This window comes from Diadema antillarum, unplaced genomic scaffold, assembly GCF_040938485.1.
Source record: "Diadema antillarum isolate AM-2024a unplaced genomic scaffold, OU_Dant_1.0 seq00000569_RagTag, whole genome shotgun sequence".
In the NCBI taxonomy this organism is placed as follows: domain Eukaryota; kingdom Metazoa; phylum Echinodermata; class Echinoidea; order Diadematoida; family Diadematidae; genus Diadema; species Diadema antillarum.
This window is the reverse complement of record NW_027271507.1, coordinates 367,585-385,741: the sequence shown is the minus strand read 5'-3', so window position 1 is coordinate 385,741 and position 18,157 is coordinate 367,585. Positions and strand designations below refer to the sequence as shown.

Genomic DNA, 18,157 nt, shown 5'->3' with positions numbered 1-18,157 from the left:
ACGCTATCGATTGATTTTTAGCGGAGGAAGGATATAGGAGGAAGTAATTATGATTATGGGGCTGGACGTATCAACAAGAGTTGATCCGTGTGGTATTGATTTGAAGCACAATGCTGAAATAATCTCAAAGACCTCTTGTGATGTTCACACAAGTGGAAATGTCACTGGCAGCAGGAGTTCAAAGAGCAAGAGAAGAGACTGATATCTAAGAAAAATCAATTAGTTCACAGGGAGTTCATGTCACATTTGATTAAAGTCTTCAAAATGATACATTTTCAAAATGATAAGCGAGAGTCTGGTTGGGCCTGTGAATCAATACTTGAGGCAGTAGGTTGCCAGTCTCAAGGCGAGGCAAAAAGAGAAAGCAAACATCGGACGTGATGTGGTGAAATTAGATACAGCTGCAGGGTTTGGGAGATTTGCACAAGCGTACGAGTTTGAATTTCACAGAGACAAAATGATACGTTAATGTACACTGTGTTTGCATATCGCCTGAATATGAAGGAGAGCTGAGAGAAGATGCAGTTACCTCCATCTTTCCCTGAAGTTTGCGTATCTACTGCCTGTCGCTTATCACTCACAATCTCATTTTATCTGTCCATCAAAATTTGATCTATTGGTCAGTTATACTCTTTGTCTCTGCCTTGCTTCACTCTGACTCTCCCTCTCTTAAATCCTTTAGCATTCTGTCTTTGTCTGTTGTAATTCTCAGGAGTTGATAAAAAGTCAGCAGAATTTTCTATGTTTTAATATCTAACACAGACCCCTTTTCCCCATCTCTTTATCTGCAGATATCTGAATGACAACAATCTCACAACATTAAGCAGTAGTAGCTTCACGCATATGAGTTTTCTGAAACAGCTGTAAGTATACTACAGTTCTTCCTGTCTCAATTTTAAAAGAAACGAAATAAGTCTTTTAGGGCTTTACTAAAATTTTGGATACCATAGTTTTGCTATTCTTTCATTCTGTAGTGCAAAAACCTGGATTGTCCCAACTCTGAAAAGAGCTCTGTGGAATTGCTTTGATCCCATTGATTACTGTAAACGCAGAAATTTGCGGTACATTAATTTTCGCGTATTTTGTGCTGTAGCACAATTCTAAAACACGTGAAAATATATACACAATTTTCTCAGCTTATTCTGAATGGGTTGACAAATCATGTAGAGCAAATTCAAGAACCCGCGAATATGTTTTTGAGCCGTTCAGAGCGAAGATTAAAGGCATAATTTATCATTTGCAGATGAAACTAAAACCCAACATTAGTGCATTAAAATAGTTCTAAAATGTTAGTCAGGGATAGAAACAACCACTGTTAAAATTTGAATCCATATAATCGATGTTAAGTATTGTTAAATACGCAAAATGAGAACAATAGTTATAATAAGAATGCTTCCAGACTAAACCGTATACAGTTATGGTTTATTGAGAAAAATCCTGATATCTCCTTATATTTTAGGCTTTATTGTGAAAATTTTATATGGTGGGATGTTTTGTGCTATAACAGACCTACACATATGCATCAAATGTGATATCTTTAAAACTTTTGAAATCACTGCTCCCAAAGGTCAACTGGACCTTTAATCATGCGAAAATATCGACGTTTACAGTATCAGACAGTCTGTATCCATATACTCTTTTGAAAAAGCTCTGAAAACATATTATATTCTATATCCACTCTGAAGGTCTGTACAGATATCATTTTTACCTACAAGAACCTACATTGTACTGAATGATTTCGTCCAAATGATGTATTGAAGCTTGGTCAAAATTGTTTTCATCATTACTTTGAATCACATGTATAAATTTTCTATTTCTGTAATTTTATAAATGCTCTTAGCCTTGTGTGAAGAGAGAACTACTGTAAATAGTAATTGTATTGTATAATATATTATCATGTTGATATATCATAAGAATCTGGAGAAGAGTGTGTTTATCTAAATACTCAGTTTAGTGCATAAAACATTAAATTGATTAGGTCAAGCTAAATCCAAATGATTGTAGTCGGGATTATGTATAATCACCATGCAATCTTGTAAGGCGCCAGATAATAATGGCAATATTTGTTGACTTGCTCTTTTTCCTCTACCAAGAGGCAATAACAATGCATATTTTATAAGGAGAGGCTACAGTGGAGGAAATGTGTCCTTATAATGAGATGAATTATTGATTTGATGCGCAAAGTATGTAGGAGGATGGATGAGGTGTCATCAAGGGATGGAATCAATGCTGGAGCAGGCAATGTATCATTTATGTGACATTCCAAAATACAAGCAAAATATCTTGCAAGAGGCATATATCGAATCCAATGTTTCACTTTTAAAGGGAATATACCCCAAAGAGATAGAGATAAAATGAAGAATTGTTCTAGAAGTCAAAGCAGCAGACCAGAGCCATTTTTTAAAAAGTCATTTCAGACTTGCAAAGTAGAACAGAATATGAAGTGTTTTCAGTCATGATGCTCTGGTTTGAAAATGATGCATTGGGATGTTTTGAAGTAGAATTATTGGAAAAGCATTTAGTTTTAGGTGTAGAGTCTGTCTTACTACCTGAAAAAAACATTTTTCAAAGGATGATATTGCTATTTATGTCAGCTTCACACCATCCTGAAAAAAGGTTATTTGGAATGACAAATTAATGGACATATACTGTCCCTTGCTTTGAGGAAAATATATATGTGTGTCCAAAAACAAAACAATATCGAAGACGTAACTGTTGAGATGCCTTTAACTTTAGGAGGTGACTTCCAGATCTGTACTCTGTCACATTTTGTTTCACTGCTTTTGTGAAATATGCATGTCTCCCTTGGGAACATTCTTCTTCGGAAATGCTTCCTTTTTGTGTACCAAGTTCAGGCTACAAAGAACTTACAGAGCTCCAGAAACACATAGGAATTTTATGCAAGTTTCACTGCAAGGTAGAAATTCAAGCACTCTGCAGAAATCATACATCTATTCAGATCTCTGTGAGTCACAAGGATTTTATGGCTCATAAAAATTTAGCATGACCAGTATGTTTTGAAAATAAAGTTTCAGCTCCCCTATGGCTGTCCTGTAACAATGGAGGGGTGACTCCGCCTTCTAAATGACCTGGCAGCAGTATAAATAATGCATGGTTTCCACACGTATGCAATGTCCCAGGTAGTATTACCTGACACTGAACTTTACCCACGTCATGTCTAGCAATTGATGGTAGAAAACAATTATGCATGTGCTACATGATGAAAAGAAAAAAGTAAAATGTTTATTTGATGCCAGTGATTGATGTAAAGTACCAATCTATACACTCTGGAAAGAAAAGAGAAGTGTGAGAAGTTATCTGTGATTTATGATTTGTGCTCCAGACAAGACTTGCAGTGACGTCAGCGAAACTGACTTGTAATCCGATGCAGGAGTTTGAATGCAAGGGGGCTGTTGAAAACAAGTTTTGGGAATGGATGTCACTCAATATGCCGCATGAAAACTGTACCCTTATTATAGCATAGACTTGAACTCAAGGGAAATACATCCGTGATTGTTAGATTACCCACTGATTGGATCGTTAGAAATAGGCAGTGACATATAATCGTTTCTCTTGAGAATTAGCAAATTTGATTCTATGAAGTGCATTTTTCTTGATGTCATATGTAGTTGATAAGGACATGACATTGATGACACTAAATTGTTGTGATGTTGCAATTAAAAATAGAGTATTTATCAGTGCCACAGTAATTCAATCATGTATGAAAGGAAGGAAATCTTGCCCTTTGTTGGAGATTAAGACAAAATGTGTTTTTGTCAATGTGTCAGTGTCGGAGTGTTGATGCGTTTTAACCTGCATCTTAAAATCAATTACGGGAACGAGCAACGGTGTGTGATTATGGTAAATATAACAAGGTGTTTTTACAGGATAGTAATCTAAAAATAAAGAAGTAGACAATACAAAGAAGTAAGCATTACTTATTAAAATGTAATGAACCATCACTTCGTAATCCTCTACAGCACAGAACAGGACCCAGTTTCCTTTAAATATTAATACCAGCAGACAGTGTATTTCTCTTTATAGGGTTATTTGCTGATATTCGTTAGCAACATCCAGTGGTCCTCAAATGAAGATTGAATTCACCTAGCGAACATATTCTGACCTTGGATTGAATTCAAAAATATATTTACAAAGCAAGCTGTCATTTTTAGGCAGCAAAGAACCAATATCTTTTTAGTAGCTCATCATTGTTTTTTAGATAAAAAATTGAATTCAAGAATATATTTGTAAAGCACACTCTCATTTTTAGGCAGCAAAGAACCAATATCTTTTTAATAACCAGTCATAAAGTTTTTTTTCTTTACCACAGAATTGAATTTAAAAATGTATTTGTAAAGCAACCCATAATTTTTAGGTATCAAAGATCCAAAATCTTTTTGATTACCCATCGTGAAATTTAACCAGAGAGATGTACTACATTGAACAATGTATACGGCTGAATGAGTTTGTTGATGCTATAAATTGCTTTTATGACATGCAAAGTATTACTACAGAAAAATTTGAAAATTTTTACATCTAATCATATGAGAAGCTCAAAGGTACTTCTTATTTCAAAGCAGCTAGCCCGTGAAATAGGTTTAACAAAAGATCAGATCTGTATAGCTTGCCATTGGCATTTGAATGATATATGTCATATGATGTTATCAACTGCAGTATCATCTTGCTGCAGGAAATGAAAGGTTTCCTCAGATTCTTGTCATTTTTATTAACTATTTATGTGCCATGGTGGAAACCCCCTGTGTGCCACCTTATTCTGAGACACGAAGGTAGTCAGGCTTTGAGAAAGAATTCTGTTTTCCCAATTTGTGTAACTTCTACAAATTTCTGTCAAGATGGGCATAATAGTAGGCAAAGTTAAACAGGAATGCCAAGCTTTGTTTCGATATAAATTGTATGACGAATCTATTTTCAATGTTTCTTTTGAATGACCAGTTGCTACATTACTCTAAAGGCATGACTTTTGCACATAAAACCTTGACAGAAACTAAGAATGTACGAGCAAATCTAGTTGGGAGCACCGCTTGATAGTCAATTACCACATAAAATGCAAGCCGTATAAGAGAGGAACAAAAGCACGAGAAACGCTTTTATTGTGCCGCGGGATTAGCAGTGATTAGCGATTTATCGATCGGTTTTGGCGGCTTTGTTTGTTGAGCAGAATATGCGAAGTTGGCACGTCGTCGAATGAGTCGGACGTGCGAACGTGGCACATAAAGAGTTAAAGAGTTATTTCAGGTCTCCCTTATTTGTGACCTGTTACCATATTACCTTGTTAGTCATTTAAGTGTAATAGGGATCCTGCAAACTGAGGTGATTTGGCTGAAAAATAAGACATGGATATCTGTAGGAGAAAAAAAGATTAGGTTTGCCATCTTATCTACCTCCTGCCTGAATTCTAGGCCAAAAAGTGGTTTTGAACTTTTACAGTTTTGGATCTTGGGACAGCATCTTGTTATGATGTTTTAAGTTGACCCATTGTAATGGGTGTTTTGAAGTCAAATGTCCTCCCTGATCGACACCATGTAAATTGCAAAGCTTACCTTTGTTTTTCATAAGATTGTATATAATGTACAATTGTTTGTCAATGCATGCTTTTGTAGCATTCTGTGATAGGCTTTTGTGAAATGGAGTTTTTATCTCACTAGAGTCCAGAGAATTACAGCACAGAAGCGAGAAAATTAAGTGTGACAACTTTGGGAGGCTTTTGTGGTGATAGGTCACATTTGTCCAAAAGTGCACTTGTTATGACGGTTGGAATGTTACTTTATTACCAGTCAAAGTTATGTTATAGCAGATATGCACATTGTGTAATTATACATTTTCTGCAAGTGTGTGATAGACTTAAAGGCACATGTATAAAATACAAATGTTGTACAGTAAGTAATAATCATTGGCTCTGGTGAGCTGCTTGATAGCAGTTCCAACATAGAACTGAAAATTAGAAATCTATGACAGTTTCATCATCCGGAACAGATCAACTTATTTCATTGTTGCTGCCACCTTGTTGCCTCACAGGAGACTGTCAAAGAACCCATTGGCATGTGACTGCCACTTGTCATGGCTTGCCCTTTGGCTGCGACAACACCCTCAACTGGGTCTACTGACCACCTGCGAGACTCCACGCCAGCTCCACAGCCTCAAGGTGGCTGAACTTCAGACTACAGACTTCAGGTGTACAGGTAAGAGCCCGTTCAGCTCCTCCCAGAGATTTTCAAAGGGTTTATACGGAATATTTATATTATATTGGATGGCTATGAATGGGATACCAGGGAATATTGCACGAGTTAGGGCCAATATTGCACGAATCGAAGATGAGTGCAATATTGACCCTAACAAGTGCAATATCCCCTGGTATCCCATGAATCAAGGCCATCCAATATATTTATTATCATCTATATACTCTAAAGTAGAGCAAGCATAAACTGCACAAAATTACCGGGCTTCTTCTCGTCTTTGAAGTTGACTAGCGGCAGTCAAATCCTAGCGATTAAAAGGGGAAGCCCCTCAAACTGCGTGGCTTGCGCGCTTGTGAATTGTAACAAAATGACGCGCACTAGTAGTAAGCGTTTGCGCATTCAGCAAGCGCTCGCGCAACAGACGAGACAGAATTGATTATGGTGTGATCTTAAATGGCAAGTAACCACGGTAGCCTATAGGGAATTAATACGTTGGTCTATGCGTTTCGTTCAATATGTTCTGATATTGAACGGTAAAAATTGATTGCACTACAATACGCGTTTTTAATGCGCCGCTAAAACGTCCTATATAGATGATAATATACTTTCCTGGGCACCTCGTTCAGGACAAGTGACTTGTTAGAACTCAAGGTACCTTGGTGAGGACAAGAAGACAGCTTGTAAGCACTCACCACAAGTTTCTCTTCAGGATAAGATGGAAAAAACATAACTTCATTAAACATGAAACAACATGCCCCAGTGTCGTCTTCTCCTCCTACGCGAGAGGCCTTAGGCAAATTTAACAATTCACCTTCTTGCTGCCTGTTTGAGGTTCTGCAGGTTTGTGATTCAGTTATAATGAAAAGACAAAGTATCAAGTAATATAATATAAATTTTAGATTATGGATATGACTTTTATGCTAATGTCAATGCTTAAAAGTGAAATTAAACAGGAGCCTGTTCATAAGGTCATGGTACTTCTCCACTTATTGATATCATGTCAATTTGCTTGGCTGTTTTAAAGGGTAAGGGAATTTGGGAAAAGTTCTGAAGTTCATTTTCTTTGATGGCCAAGGAAGCGTCACCATTCACAAATCTTTTTGGCAACCAAATCCCAGTGGTGGTGGCATTGTGTCAGTTTGACTCACATTTCAGCCAACTAGGATGAGCGAATTCTGATCAGTCCGTGGAAATTTTTCTTGCAAATGGTTCTTTTTGAGTATCGGAAAAGAGACTTCCTGACAGAATGACCTTTTTACGATTGATACCTCGTTGTCTGTTGAAACAGAAAAGTTGGCACTTGCATTTCTTTTGCTCTTGGGATTGTGGTTTTATGACTGAGTTTTGCCCATGCAAGGGAGAATGAAATGCCTGTGTCAGGCGTAAAAATGGCGGCGTTGCCATGGCGCCCAGTTTCCAATGGCATTGGGAGCCAATATTGTGGGTTCAAAGTCATCAAACAAGTGCACTGAGCAGCTGTTGTGAGAGGGGGCCAAGTGGCAGTGGTCAGATGGGGAGGCAGTGGGGTGATGTGGCAACCAGGAGTGGTCGCCTTATTTATAGCCCACTTCTGGCAGGAGCTGGGGCGTGAAACTTAATGGATTTCCGTAAAGCCGCATTCCAACAGCCCAATCAATTTGTGGAGAAAAGACAAGTGAACTTCTCAGAGAATAATATGTCAGTGGCAACCAGAATATGGTATCCTGATCATATTATTATGCACGTGATATACACGTGTAGAATCAATCATAACAAAATATGCCATGTAAAGTTAGGCCTTAATGAGTACCTGCCCCCAAGTCCCTGGGAGTGACAAAAAAGTGTTTTATCTTGAGCAATTTCGATGAAGATGCTCACAGTTGTTGCCCAAATGAACAACTTATTTTCCTTTTTACTCACACACACACACACACACACACACATGCACACACATAGAAAGATTAGGCAATTCAAGTTAATTTTAATTTTTCTTGAACAGAACAACAAGTACTAAAGATTTACATCATTGGTGCTAACTGACAGGTTTTTTTACAAAGAAAAACAATTATTTTGTAAAAAGCTGCTCAAAGATATGAAGACTTCTGAAAAATATTAAACATGTATATATATTTTCACAAAGCTTCCTTCAAAGCATGCATTTAAAGTACAGAAAAGTGATATATCTCCTGTCCACATATCTGTATTGATATTGATTGTAGATATTAAGATCAAAGAAAAATTTTCCAGAATGTAACAAATAACTCAATAAAAGCCATCCAATAACAGTAAAAGAGGGAAGGAAAAATAATAGGTTGCCCAAAATTCTTTCGTTTGCTTTCTTTCTCGTGTAAGCCTTTGGCATCTCTTACACAGTTAAAGAAGATTAATAGGAGTGTGGGCATGATGCGTAAAAAGAAGTACCAACTAACGATTTAATGCTTGTGGCATCAACATTCTTTTGGTTGTCAGTATAATGTTCACATCACCTTTCAAGGGCAGCTTTCGTAAATCTGCCGTGAGATGTTACATATAAACATGAATGCTCTTTTGACATCACTCCAGGTGGTTTGTGAGAGTGTTCAAGATCAAAGTCCTTCTGGTTCATATTGCAGCCAAGGTCATAAATGTCTGAAAATGTAATAGATATACTTATCAAAGTGACAAGAAATTGTTCCGCCATGAAAAATATGTATGTGTGTGTGTGTTTTTATTTGTCCACTCTGTCCATAAATTCAAGTGCATATTTTCATCGGCCAACTTTTTCAGCAAATTCAAGCAATAATTGTACAAATCTGTTGAGTATGAGGGAACACAGAGTAGTCTTTTATCACGTCCTGGTCTCCGATGGAATATCAAAACCTCAGATATTGCCCTTTTGAGGCAGAACTCTGTCTCGGCTTCTACAACCTTTGCTGATCAGGGACACAGGTGATAAAATGCAAGTACAAGTGAGGTTGTCACATCAGTGAACTTTTTCATGTCTCAAGATTATTTCTGTTTGAAAGGGTATACTTATATGGTGTAGATATCTCTTTGTCTTTTTAGAGGAGAATTCATTCCATGGAAAGAATTATTTGAAAGAAAGCTGCGAAACGTAAGCTGAGAGCTGAAGAGAGACATTAGACTAATGATATTAACAATAAAAGCCATACAAACTTCTATGAGAGGGCTCTGTCTATTGCACTTGTCAAAATGATATTTGAGGCCACGTGACTTTTTGTTTATTAGGGTTTTATGATATTACATGAACTTTTTTATTTAGAATCAAAAGTCACTAATTTTGTGTTCTTTTATTGGAAAAGAAATATTTTGTCTGTTACACCTCAAAACATATAGGACACAAATTTGATGTGGTTTAGAGTATTCGTGTAAGGGAGTTTTTAATATGCATGTTTTTTATACTTCAGACAGTAGTAATGATAATCAAGGTACTTTTGTGACATGTCTCTTTTATGGTACTTGTTTTAGATAAATATCTTTTTCCTCACATAAAGTCTGCTTCACAGCATCTAACAAAAAGCAACAAGACACAAATGCATGATTTTCCGAAGTTGCAATGAATCTTTCCCTGAGGCACGGGTCTAACATTGTGAATTTTGATACATTTGACAGTATGTGTAGAGTAAGTGATGAAGCTTTGAAGCAAACAAGGAAATCCAACAGAGAGGCAGAGAGAGAGAGAGAGAGAGAGAGAGAGGGGGGGGGGGATATATTTCAAGCACTATTATTGATGATATTTTGAAAAGTCAGACTTAATAATGGCAAGGAGCTCTTCTCAGCCCTGTCACCTGCCATTGGAAACATAATTTGACACTAGGATTAAGCACCTGAAGGGTGTGTGTACCTGCCAAAACGTTGCCAATTCGTTATAAACTAAAGTGATTGATGGACAGTTTCAGTTTCTTATCGCACCAGGAAGGCACGGAGTACACTAAAGAGGGTGAAAAGTAGCGCACATTGCAATTATCGGCAGTAGTTGACCATCAGCACGATAAAGCTGGGATGCAGTTGAAGATTGCATTACTGGTATTGTTGAGAAATCAGGTTACATGGTGCTGCATGAGGCAGTTTCAATACTTTTAAAAACAGTAATAATCCCAATCATGGTTGTAAGTAAGCCATCTTTGGTTTCCTTTTTTTATGGGTTTACATGGAACTTGTATTAATTCTCAGCAGGAGCTCTCCATGACAATAATTTTCTGAGTATAGGTTACATCCTGTAGGCTTGTGCAAAGTAGCAATTGTATCAGCCACCATGCTTTTGGCTGTTCTGCCTGTGGTCAACTCTGCTCCTTATTATAGGAAAACCAAAAAATATTTGTGGTAAGTTTGGTTTTTATTTTTCAAACTCTCCCTCCCCTTTCTCTCTCTCTCTAATTGTGGTAATAATGATAGAAAGAATGATAATTGTGGTATTAGCACTGTTGAAACCTTTATTACCATTATCATAAATTCAACATCATTGCAATTATTATCACATGCTTCATGTGCATTTTGTATAATCTTTCAATACTAATGCATTTTGAGTGTGTGCATATAATTTTGTAATTGCACAGAGCACCAGGATTGGTTGCCAGGATGTTTACGAAGTCATCCTAGTGACTATCATGGTCTGCAGACTTTTCTCCTGAACAGAACTACTGCAAAACACAATATTTTCACAGCATGACATTTTCGCGAATTGGAGCCGGTGGCCGTTTTTGCGGCATGAAATTTTTGCGAGTTACCACTAACATTCAATGTGTATAGAGGGGACAAGAACTTTCACATATGCATTTTGATTTCGCGAATCTTGGCTCTCGCAAAATTCACGAAATTAGAATGCACGCGAACTTTCCTCATTTTACAGTATGGGGGAATGTTGACAGGTGTATAGGCTACCTCTACCTGTGAGTCACCCTCCACCAGTCACCAACCCCCATCCCTCATCATCCCCTGCCTGCCTGCCTGCCTGCCCTCCCTCCATCCCTCCCTCCTCCACCCCTCCTCCACTCCTCCATTCCCTACCCCTCCTTAAAGTCTCCTTTAGTCTCTCGGAGAAGTCACCAGGTCAGGTGAGGTTAACCTCCCCAGCCTCCCATCCATAGCCCCCAGCGGCCCCCATCTGGATCCCACCTGGCCTGGCTTGACAAACCCAGGACCAAGGGAAGGATCGGGATGACAAAATCAAGAGAACACCTTTTTCGGGGGAGCTAGAAAGATGGAAGGATGAGGGAGAGGAAAGATGAAATGAAAGGAAGATAAAGAAATCGGTGATAAAAGAAAAAAGTAGGAGAAAAAAACAACAACTTGCAGCACCATAAATGTATAGCACAAGTATTGATACAGAACAAACATTGACAACATTTAGTGTGCACACCAAAAACATGGTTAAGGGATGGTATAGAATTGGTTGAGATGAGGACTAAACTTTTAACTTATTGTGAGATACTAAGAAACCACTTATGAAATGTTATAGAGCATACTATTTTAAGAGGAATTTAAAGTTTGTATGATGAACATCGGTTATGAAATGGCTGAAATATCCAAAGACAAAGTAAAATAAAGTGATCCTAATAAGCAGTGGGTCCCAACTTTTGTTAGTATCGCTTTGTTTTGGATATCTCAGTCATTATTTTCAAACCAATTTTCATCATATAAACATTGAATTCCTCTTGAAATCACATACTCTTATATTTCGTAAGAGGTTTCTCATTATCTCACCAAGAAAGTTAGAAACCTGACGCCAAGTCTCAACCAAAACTATACCATCCCTTTAAATCCTGTTTCCATTTGCATGAACTGATGTCATACATAATTAGCATCATTGATGTGGTAGTGATGTTTCTGCAGACAAGTACACACAATGGTTAAGATGTGGATAAGATGCGTCAAATGTTTGAAACGGTCTTTATATTTTCAAGATAGACACAATGTGAAGGGATGATAGTTTGATGAAAAATTTTTTCTGTGTCAGAGAAGACGCTGAAATAGGAGTTAAAAATTAAGCGTGACCAAAGCTCATCTCCAGAAAACAACAACAAAACCCAACAACAGTCAACGGTAGTTTCAGAAAACCACCAAGAAACTGCATTGCAAATTTTAAATAGCACTTGTAAAAGGAAAGAAAGAAAGGAGATAGCTCAACTTTTATAATCTACAATGGTATACAAACAAACAGATAAACAGAATGTAAAAAGGAAACATATGAGATATATGAGAAAGAGTTTATCATGATTCATATTGCAACTTGGAGTTAAATATGCATAGATATGTAGAATTACTGTGCAATGGAAGTACTATGTAAACCCATGCATTAGGATATTTTCTGGAAAACAGACTGAGTAAGAGAGATGGAAGGAGAGAGGGAGAGAGAGAGAAATCAGGAAAAAAGAGAAATCAAAATCCTAGCTCCGAGCCATACAGGTTCCATAACGGCTACAACAAAGGAGCCTAGCGTTCAAATCTGATTTTAGCTTCTCCCCTGCTCGACCCTGCATTCTATGGGCAAGGAAACCTCTAAGGCTGGAAGCTATCAGCTTTCCTCTTCCTGCACACAAACGGACACACACACACACACCTACACACACACACACACTTGCACAAGCACATGCATACAAAAATAGTAATATTCAATGAAGCATCCTGTCCAGATATAGTATCATGATATTATTTAGATTACAATTTGTATACCAGTATGCTATTCAGTCCTCTTCAAGGCACGCTGAAATTTGAATTCATGTCAATTCTGTAACGTGAAGATTAGACGGGACAATCAAATCTTTAGCAAATTAGTATCTATCACTGATATGTTTTTGTATTTCCTAATATATATATATATATATAATATACATTGTATATTATATATATATATATTATAAATTTGCAACACAATGTCAATCTGAATTCTATATGTCATGGTTACATAAAACCACTATTAATATGGAAATGTAATCCATACTGGGTCGTCTAATTTCTGATTACACAAAACTGACATATTTCAGTATTTTGCTAAATTTGTAGATGGCCAGTTAATGATTAGAGATTCAGCAAATATTGATTAAACATTCATAGTATCATGACTTACATTTCTTTTGATCTTCTTCAGAGCATTGTATTTAGAACAACAAGTCCAATTGTTGATTGTTGAGATCACTTCAATATGTCATGTAATTTTGGGTCAAAATTTGAAATTTGCAAGTTCCTAAAAGGGCATTTGAAAAAAAAAAAAACTAATGCAGACTTGTTTTAGTTTTAGTTTTGATAGGGGTTAAGTGTATGGGCTGTTCTGTAGAAAGTCCAGCTTGGAATATTGTCATGAATTTAATTTTGTCCATTTGAATTAATTTATTTTGTTCTTTTTCCACATATTTTTTTATGTCAGCAATTTGAAAACAATGCAGTTAAGTTAGCAGTTAAATTCGTTCAGGCAAATGCAATGTTGATGCGCACAGATGCATTTTTTACAAGAAAATGAAAGGTCTCTAGAGGGAAAAAATACATGCTCCGAGAGGGATGATTTCATAACTTTTATTTTCTTAGATACATCACTACAAAATCACTTTATACCTATCCACATGGATGACACTTGTGTCAGGTAAGACACCACACCAAAAAAAAGATACAAAAAGCCTTTATACTTGGATTTTTAGAAATAATACTTGTAGCATACAACCTTCGGCGTATAAATCATAGCAAATGGTAACATGAAAAAGTCTGATGTTGAACCTCCCCCCCCCCCCAAAAGAAAAAAATAGCACCTCCCCAAAGACGAATGCAAAGTTTTATCATTAGGCTCGAACTCTTATGGGATACAAGAGTATAACCTAGATTCACATGGAGGAGTATGTGCCTAACTCCCATTCTGCATGCGATACCTTGCCTCTCGGCAAAACAAGAAAGTTAATCGCTAGGGCTGTGAAAATGTACAATCTTGGTGTGAATAAAACGATTTTGGCCACTGAAGGGAAAAAAAAAGAGTATTGACGTTGTAGGAAAGCCAAATTGGCAGCAAGGTTAAAGGAAAGAAAGGAGGGATCAGATGACGATTTTATTAACCGGCACAGACAACGCACTTTGCTTGCCGCATTGACTCAGCATTTTATTCACAGGAACTTTCACAAAGGAGCCACAAACACCATCCGAGTCGGAGTTGTATCGATCGCCGTGCACCCGATACCTTGTTTCCCAGCTAGAATCAGATTGGGCAGAGGCAGGGGAAGAAGGCGCTGCGACTGGGAATGCTCGGGAGAACAATAGAAATGGCACACGATATTCCGCCTGCATCAAATTCTCCTTTTGCAAGAATTGTAGCCAGTGCTTGCTCACTCCCGAATTCAGAAGGACATGAAAGTTGATATAAAGATGACACAGAACTCTATGCATGGTACACAGACAGTCCACTGTCATGTTTGGATTTTTTTCTCTGCCACACAGAGACACATATTACTCATTATTTCATTTCCTGACTGATTTTTTTTTTTAGGTCCAGAATTAGATTTGATCTTATTTCTTATGCATGCAAATGACGAATTGAATGCATTGTCACAGAATGTATCTTGTCAATAGAAAAGTGTAATTGATGTTTGAAAGATTTGTAGCCTTTTATGTAATCAGTGAAATGCAATGAATGAAGACTGAAAATGATTTTGTATCTTCAGTGAATTCACAAGGGCAAAATTCTGTTGATCAGATGTGACTCAAAAGTGTTGCAATGTCACAATTTGTTCTACATACACAGTAATCAATACATTTGTATACATTTTGATTTTTTTAAAGTCATAGTTTTGCATAAAATAGATGAAGGTGTGCTTTCCCTGCATTGACATGTATGTAACAGTGTCATTGTTTTTGTTTATCTTTTAGTAGTAAATGAAGACTGGCCTTGATGATGCCATTGATAATACAGAAAACTTTGTCATTGATGTGTTGTGATTCCATTTGGTCGTACTGCAGGTAACGAAAATCACGAGGCAATGTGCGAGATTGAAGCCTTATGTCCAGATGAGTGCGACTGTACATCACGTGTTGTGGACTGCAGGGGAAGAGGGCTCACCCAGCTACCGGCCACCTTTCCATATCACATGGTAGAACTGTGAGTATCAGTGAATTTTGTCAATTACTTGTAGTAATTGTCTTCATGCAGCATATTTCCACCAAGTCAGGGTGCTCAAAGCAGGATACTACAAACCCAGTTGCCCGGGGCAGCTAAACTCCCTTTGTAGCAAGTAAAATGAGTGAGCACTTGTGTGTTGAAAATATTGGGGACCTTGCATGTTTACTCATATGGGCAAGTTGAAGAAATATCATTTGTAATGTCCTTGCTCAAGCACTATCTGTTGCAGAAAAATGAGGTACAATGATTCAGCTGTGCACCTCAATAGGAGAACGAAGAAAGAGGGGCAAATATATTTGATGGGTATGTTGCACAGACCTCCTTTTCAGTAGATACTTGCTGTAAACAACAGTCCTTTACCTTCATATTCCACCCGTAAAACGACAACAAACAGACAAAGAAAGAGGAAAAATTCTTGAAATTTTGTTGTTGGATGTCAGATTGCAGAATAATTTCTATGAAAAGAAAGCAAGATATTGTTCAGAAGGGTGAAGGTTCAGGTATGTGATTCTTCAATTTGTCTCCCTCTATGAATGATATTTGTGATCTATAAATTAACAAACATGTCTGAAACAAACATGCCTGGCTGCCGGCAGTGACACCCCTCTGAATAATATCTTGCTTTCATTTAATATGCCTTCTCCGCCTTGGACTACTTTGACATAACAGTGTCGGAGTTTTGGAGCTTGGGTATTTGTTCCAAGTTTATCGTGTCACTGCCGGCAACCAGGGACAGCCTGATGGTAGTTTCGCTGTCCAGAAAGCAGTAGATGACAGGTTCAAGTCCCTCTGGTTCCTTTTTTCCGACATGTTTGTTAATTTATAGATCAGCAGTTGCAATCTTAACAAATATCATTTGTAGAGGGAGACAAATTGAAGAAACTCACACCTGAATTTCTATGACATTTGTAAAAGTAAGAGTGCTTCACAAGGGCATGAGTGTCTACGCTCAATATCTGAATGTGTGTCACATGAAATCCATTATTCCTGATATTGTGTGCTGGTAGGCATGTGGTAGCTTGCCAATTAGCTAATAGTTGAAGTAGCACCTTGTTTTGCCACCCCGGATGAGGATGATTTGATCCTTTCTTCCGGTTGGTGGAAGCTCCAGGTGCTCTGTTTAAAAGGAGGGAAAACATTTGAACAAGCCACAAGAAATATTTTCAGTAGTCCACAAACAGAGCAAGCCATTCATGAAATTTCCCCTGTCAGGATGTACGATGCAGAAAAGAGATGACTGCCAACCTACTGCCATCCAAAATATCAGGCCAATATTTCCACGAAAACATGCAGCAGCAGCAGTGATATACGGAGCAACTGTCGACAGTCGCAAGCATAATTGTTTGATTGAGAGCGGGGAGGCTGTTTGCGGAGGGCATATATGAATTGGGCAAAGACAAATTAGCTTTGATATCCCAGAAGGAAATGACAATATTAGACGAGAATGAGCGCAAGAATGGGGGAGTCCTTTGTTTCCGAATATGCGCCAAACTCACACCTGTTCCCTGCCTGCACGTGTACCGCCGCTTCATTCGCAAGTCCAAAAGGCCACGTCAATTATCTGGACCAGAATCCAAGCAACGCGCAAATCCCTTAAACTCTGGGATTTGTGAATGAAGCTTCTACCACGCGCTTGGCGTTCAGACCGTTTGTAAACTTCTACACTTGGCTTTCTCTTCAAACTTCAAACTATTTTGAGAGAAAACTGAATTAGGAGAGGAAACATACAATGGGTAGGCTGATGTGCCATCCTGTTTCATCGTGGGAGTCCCAAAAAGTGCATGTGACATTCCAAAGAGCACACACAAGTTGTGGTATTGGCACAGAAATCAGAGAGATATTATTCCACATAAATCTGTCCAACTTCAACTTTTTGTCCAACATCCAGTTATAAGGTTGCTCTATGTTGCATAAATGTCAAAGTGCAAAACTATGATTGTATGATAATAATTTATTATGATGATTCACATAAACATTGTTTCATGTGCAGCTTTCATTACAAATGAGTGTTTGTGTGTCTGTATATATCATGTGTGTGTATCTCACCTGAAATCCTTGTAAAAACTAAAAGAAACTTTGGTTTATTCTTCGTGCCGTGCCTGCTCTTCCTACAGACCGTAATGCCCCTTTAAAATTGTTTCCCAATATCATTAGCTTTAAAAAGTTGTGGCTTCTTGCCAAACACTTTTGATAAGTCTATAACACTTCCAATAGTATGTCCTCATTCTTCTGCTGGGAGAACATTACACATTAGTATCATAAGTGGACAGATATCTTTTTCTTAAATCTTTAAAATTTTTGTATCACAAATTTTTGTTGGGCAAGTAAGAAAGCTTATAATAGTTTTTAATGGATATATGTAGCCAAGAAGCATGCACAAATGCACAAAGATAAAAAACGAATGAAGTAAAGACAAAAAAAAAACTGGATTTTTTTTTTTTAGAACATTACCTTGTCTCTCAACCCTCTTAAAACAAATTCAGAGTAATACTTCTTCTCCTTCTCCTTTCTTTTCTTTTATCATGGAAAGGGAAAGTAAAATGTAGCCATACCATAGGTGTAAAACAAGATATAAAGTTTCGATGTTAGATGGGAGATGTACATTCCATATAGGCCTATACAGGCCTGTTTAACATCACTAGAAAAGGAAAATACTAATGATTGCATAATGGACTTGAGAGTGAGAATAGCATGAAAGCCAAGCCATACAGCATTAATCCTGCTGATTCCCCACAAAACTATATGTTGGTAGGGATATAGATGTGTAATTCTCTTTGGTGACACTTTGCCCTTTGCCAACATTGTGGCGAGTCATTTGGCATTTGAGGATTAACTTGAAAATGCTATCAAATCCGAGTTTTGATTTATGGGACTGCAGTACCCATTT

At 37.5% G+C, this 18,157-nt stretch overlaps 1 protein-coding gene across 1 annotated transcript in view; it reads left to right on the top strand.

The window, feature by feature from the left end:
* LOC139735284 (slit homolog 2 protein-like) overlaps positions 1 to 18,157 on the top strand; it is a 165,147-nt gene that overhangs the window by 73,067 nt on the left and 73,923 nt on the right. Inside the window, exons 7-9 of the mRNA XM_071646040.1 lie at positions 792 to 863; positions 6,037 to 6,200; positions 15,111 to 15,249. Of these exons, the coding sequence (XP_071502141.1) occupies positions 792 to 863; positions 6,037 to 6,200; positions 15,111 to 15,249 (375 nt within the window). The remainder of the gene's footprint in view (positions 1 to 791; positions 864 to 6,036; positions 6,201 to 15,110; positions 15,250 to 18,157) is intronic.